At 47.3% G+C, this 5,896-nt stretch overlaps 1 protein-coding gene across 1 annotated transcript; it reads left to right on the forward strand.

The window, feature by feature from the left end:
- The first annotated feature begins 2,198 nt into the window (after window positions 1-2,198).
- LOC132326877 (histone-lysine N-methyltransferase 2D-like) lies at window positions 2,199-5,145 on the forward strand. Its single transcript, XM_059845602.1, has 2 exons — window positions 2,199-3,060; window positions 3,762-5,145. Exons 1-2 carry the CDS (start codon window positions 2,199-2,201, stop codon window positions 3,848-3,850), a joined length of 951 nt encoding a protein of 316 aa, XP_059701585.1. The 3' UTR covers window positions 3,851-5,145.
- Window positions 5,146-5,896: the final 751 nt, after the last annotated feature.

A 5,896-nucleotide genomic window follows, 5' to 3' on the forward strand; every position in this document is an offset into this window, starting at 1 on the left:
AATTTGAAGTATTTATTGCTGCATTGCAGGTATTTGTGAAATGACAACATTTGAGATGCAGTACTAGTACCAAAACTAGACAAAGCAAAGATATTATAATCCTCTGACATGCAGATGTTTCATTGCCCCCATAAACCTTTCTCCTGCACTGTTGGTGTAAAATGCTTATATGTCCAAAAAATCATGTACTAGTTTTCATTTTCCAGAGAAAGGTAACTGTGCCCTGTCAGCTATGCTATTAAGAGTCATTACAAAAATCAGATTCTCTCTGCTCCATGCAATACAGTAAGTATGAAGGGCTTCTGCAACACAAGTTATTAGAAGTGCCCCAACCATTCCCAAGATTTTAAACACTTCACTTATCTGTGAAGTCACATTCTGTAGGTAATCTCCTGATGCTCATGCAGAATATGTGTCGCAGTTTTACGGCTACTCCTATTAATTGAGCAAAACCATTAGTCACCTTCTTTCTAATCACTGATGGGAGGCCAAAATCATTTCCACCATTTTCACAGAGGAAGAACAAGAAAACCATAGAGATACGAGGCTGATGAGTCACTGGCAGGGAAACCTACACTGGGTTGTTCTCTCATCATTTTCCTGTGACTGAAAAAGCCATCCTAGAGTGGAGAAGGGCAGCTGGGGCATCAGGCACTAGGAGGGGCTATAGACAGCAAATCCTCATGGCTCGAGGAGTGTGAGGCAGCATGGCATCAGCTCCAGGACTAGTACCCCAAAGAGCATGTCCCATGTCTTGCAAAGCCCCTGCCAAGCAGGACTGCACGTTGGGACAGTCTGCATAAGAGATGATGGATCTGTAATGATGCAAATAAAAGACCTGTTCTAAATCCCAGAGTGTGCAACTATTTAAAAAGCTTGAAACAAAAAGCCATAGTGAGCCAGCTGAAAGAAGGGCCAGAGCAGTGCCAACATCCTCTGGAGGAGGGCCTCTCCAACTTGATTGTAACTACCCCTGCACCATTAGCACACTCTTCCCCCATGCCAAGTCACCCAGCAGCGAGCAGGAGGAGAGAGCTCAGATCACTGCAGCAAAGGCTGGAGAGCTGGAATATCCTATGTTCCCTCCAACAGCATCCTCGTGCTCGCAGCACGCTGCCTTGTAACGGAGCAATGCACAGCAGGAGTGAAGCAGGCAGATCGTGCACTGAGAGGCACTTGTTGAATTAGCAGCAACCTGCCCTGTGAAAATACACCCCACAGCAATGCTGGAGACCTGGCTGCCTGCAGCCACACCGCCCCAACAGCTGCCTCTAAATGTGGCTTAAAGAAGAACCCCTAAACCCCACACTTTAAACAAGAACATCAGCTCTATAACAGTAAAATAATTTATTTTTTGCCAAGCTCACTGCACAGCTGATAGCACCTATTCTTAGCTTCTCCCCAGGTCCTTCATGTAGGGACAAACCAGTGTCTGTCCATCTTTGTCCATGGTGCAGAAACTCACCAGTGTGAGCACACAGCTCAGCACTCATGTTCGCTTAAGCTCACTCTCGGAAAGACACCCTGGTTCCAGAGAGCTATCAAAAAACCACGCTGTGAAAGGTCTGCAGCCAAAGGTCTGCACAAATTTCCTAAAGGCCTCAAACACGAATTTCCTAAAGGCCCAGCAGCCGAGTTGCTTCGTTGTCGGTGCCACCCCTGATGCCCTGCACGGGATGGGGGCAGTCAGCAGGAGGTGGCTGCTCGGCCACACTACATCGACTCCAGCCCCAGGCATTACCTGCTGTGCTGGGGCCAGAGTGGTCCCTGGGGGACATCAGAGATGGGGTAGGATCAGCCATGGGCTGTTGCCAAGTCTGCTCCCACTCTACAGGGAGTGAAGCTTACTTGGCATTTTAGCTATATGATGGAATAGCTCCTGTGGAGTAAAAGGAGGAAAACTGAATTAAATGCGGTTGAAGCTGGGGCGGGGGGGCAGAAATTCTTTTAAAAGGTGAGCGTCTTCGGCACTGGAAAACGCTACATTTAAAAATTCTGTAATCGGGTCAAACTCGGATCTCTGTATGGCAAAGGAAAGCAAACATAACCTCCTCCGCAAAGAGAGCCTGAGGGGAGTTTTATAATACTTTCTTACAGAGTAAAAGCTCAGGGTGGGCGCACCTTCAAATTTCCCCTGAATTTTACATGGTAGCTACTCCAGAGAGACCGGGGGACCGGAGGGCGGTGGAGGACAGGGGATGCTGCATCGGCGGAGCAGCACCCAGCCCGTGCCTTCCCGGGGGACGCGGAGAGGCGGAGGCGGCCCCGGGGGCGGCCCCCAACCCTCCCTGCGTGTCGCGGACTCACCTGGGGGCGGCCCGAGGCGGCGGCGGCGGGCGGCTCCCAGCTCCCGGCTCCCGGCACTCAGCCCAGGGCTGCCGGGGTGGCGGGAGGCGGCGCGGGGCTGCTCCCGCCGAGCCCCGCAGCTGCCGGAGGAGCAGGCACAGCAGGAGCAGCAGCAGCAGCAGCAGCAGCAAGAACAGCGCCAGGTAGAGGAGCAGGTTGAGCTCCCACTCCATGCCGCCCGCGGCGCCGCTCGGCTCCCCGCGGACCGCTCGGTGCCGGTGCCGGTGCCGGCGGCGGCCGAGCCTCCTCCCCTGCGGCAGGAGAGGGGCACCGGGCGGAGGGGCCGCGGAGCCCGTCCTGCCTTCACCACCCGCCTCTGCGGCACCTCCCGCCGGGGCAGCCCCGGCGGCAGGAGAGGGGCACCGGAGCAGGGCCGGTGGGTGCAGAGGGCACCGGGGCTGCACCGCGCCGGTGCTCCGGGCTGGCTCGTGTTGTCCCTGCTCCTTGGGCACAGGTGCCCTGTCTCAGAAACGATGCTCCGAGACCACCTGACACCGGCAGGAGAAACTCCTGCGGTGGCTCACTTCGAGTCGGAGCCTCCCGTCCAGACTGAAATGCCCACATGTGCACCCATCCTCCCTGCCTCCCCAGCCCGCGTCACCTTACACCGGCACAGGCCAAACAGCTCCGAACTCCAGCGGCACCAGGAAATGTCTCTCCCCTTGAAGACATTTGGGAGCCCTGCCCTTGGCCCGAAGCAAAACCACTCATCAGGTATTGCCATGGCAGCGGGAAAGTTATTCCGAGTTTTGGCCACTTAACTCCGATTTTGGTGAACAATACAATTGTGATGGACCCATCGTGAGTTCTGCTTTTCATGGTACCATCTGTCCACTTCCCTGCATGATTTAACTTGGCTCAAGTCATATTCCCAAAGCTTCCACGGATTTTTAAGCCAGGGAAGTGAAATTTTCACAGAGAGAACATTAGCATGCCTGCAAATTTTGTGAGGGCCTGAGAAAGTGTACTGTTTTCTGAAGAAATATGTATCAAAAAAAGCTCATAATTTCTACTTCACCAAGCCTCCCAAATTCCTAACATAAGTATAGCTTCACACCAAGTCTGAGCTAAGGAGACAAATATGTATTGAGTTATGATTTTACACCAAATATTCTATCCTTGTTGGACCTCTGAATAATATTTCACAATAAAGCTCCATATAATAATTTGAGGGAATTTGGGAAAATGATCACTTACCTTTTCTTGAGGCAACAAAACATCATTCTGACAACTTCATCCATACTGTAGAAAACATTACCTGGTGGAAAAAGGCAAGAGCAGCATCCATCATTCTTTAGTGCTCATCCTGGCTCTGTGGTCTCTGACACAACAATTGGATACTTTCCCATTTTGCTTGTATTACTGTAAGGAATTCAACTACTCACAACAGTTTTCTTGTAAACATTTCTGGACAGGGAATGAAGAATTGGGATCTTTGGAAAATATGGAGAGATTAACACACGTGGCACGCACTTCATGTGAGACAGTCTGCTCTTGTGCATGAGACCCTGGTGAGTGGCTGTTCTACACAACACGAGGCACTTCTCAACCACACTTCTATCTTTTAACAGCACCTGCATTCTAAGATACAACTGTAAAAGTGAAATTTCATTTAAAATCAGCCGAATCAACAAAAAGATACATCCCCTGTTTTAAAAGGAGCATTTTAGCATCAAGATTCTAAGACAGGTTGCCCATGCAGAACAACAAAAATACTTGATTGAGAAAGATTATGACTTCCAGCATTTCAAGGCAGTCAAAATTAATTTCTGGTCTGTAACAGATACTTGGAAGCTGAATAAGCAGGAGAAATAATTGAAAAAAAAAAAAAAGCCATTTTGATTTAATGGTTTAACTTGATTATCTGATTATCCTCAATGTTATTAAATGTGCTGTCATCTCTCAGGAATCAGATGGGACTCATAAGCTTGTCAGTACTCTGGATTTCCTCTGTATTGTAGGACTATCAATATGTGGTACCAGCAAACATTTTCTGACACCTTTCCAATAGAAAAAATAAACAGTTTCCAAAGAGATAATCACTTCATTTTCACACTCCTGAGCTTTTGCATCAAGCCAGTATTTAACCTACCTCTCAAGTAATATTTAAGATTAGGGTATGAGAAAGTGCTTCTTTTCTGGCAACAATTTTGGTTTATTTTTGCCTATTCCCCATGAAACAAAATTACAGTTTCTAGTTTAACACAGACATCTGTTGCTTCTTAAAAGAATTTGAAGATGCTTCTAAAAGGTTTGAAACTCTTAAACCACATTAAAATCTGAACTCAGACATTGGTTTTGTATAATCAGAGCCTTCAACTCAAGCTATAACAATTCTGGCTTAGCATGACACTTAATTCAGCAACTGGCTTCACTTGGATCCATAGAAATCATGGAAACAGTTTGCCTGGAGACAGGGAAATTGTAGAGTGTGGAGACAAAAAAAGGAGAGGTGTAACTTATTTTCCTTTGACTTTGTTGCTTGCCTGGCATCCAGCCTTCCCACTTTCCCCAAGGGATTGCTGAGGGCTGCGAACCAGTGTTCATTCAATGCAGCACTGTCTACAGGATCAGAATTTCTGGAGCAAAAAAATTCCTTTGGAGCAAAAAAATTCCTTCACGAGAGCAGTAAACCCGAAGAGGTGAGGTGAAGGCTAAAGTACAGGTAGAAACAGCAAGAATATTTTGGGGTTTACTCTGAAATCTAGCCTATGGAAGATGATCAAGCAAGCATCCAGCAAGCAGATGAAGATGTTATTACCAACTTGCCTTAAGCTGGTGTTTGGATGATTTTCTGGATCCCCCTTTTTTTTTTTTCCTGTTTTGTTTTTTTGGTGTTTGTTTTTTTTTTTTTTAATAAAAATTATTTGAGCATACATACCAGGCAACTCCTTTCCTAAATTTTAGCCTTGGAAGCTGTGACACATTCCTTCTAATATGTAAGGGACAAAGGTGCTTATCTGTGCTTCAGATAAAGGTCTTGTTTGAGTGCTTCCCTGGATCCTGGCCAGAATTTCCTGTTCCTCATCTCAGCAGGAGGTACTGCTCATGCCTCACTTCTCCCAGGAGTGCTGCTTGCAAGGATTGCCCGTCCTCACACCCCCCCAGAACCGTTCATCATAAAAACAAATTATAAATTACATTATTACATCTAGGCAGAGCCTTTCTTCCCAAATAACCTTATCAGCTGGAATACTGCATGCATCATGTCATGCACGGATGTGTAAATGAGCAGGACTTGCAGCCAAGCAGCAAAGGCACATGGCAGCAGTTAAGGCTGCCATGGAAAGAGAAGATCAATTTCTTATTTGTTTTGATTAGGCCATAAAAATTGCTGGCAGCTTGCTGTCCAGATGCAGAGATTCTGATGCAGTTTGGTTTTCTTCTCCAGTCCTCAAATGAGATTTTCCCTCCAGGCTCGGTTCAGTAAGATAATCCAATTCAAGCATTTCAGCCCACAGAGCATTCAGCTCAAAGGAAGAAACGTTTCCATGTGGGCACAGTAGATCATCAGGATCCTCTTTCTAAAAATTCCTGCTTTAGCCCAAGT

This window comes from Haemorhous mexicanus, chromosome 4, assembly GCF_027477595.1.
Source record: "Haemorhous mexicanus isolate bHaeMex1 chromosome 4, bHaeMex1.pri, whole genome shotgun sequence".
NCBI lineage: Eukaryota > Metazoa > Chordata > Aves > Passeriformes > Fringillidae > Haemorhous > Haemorhous mexicanus.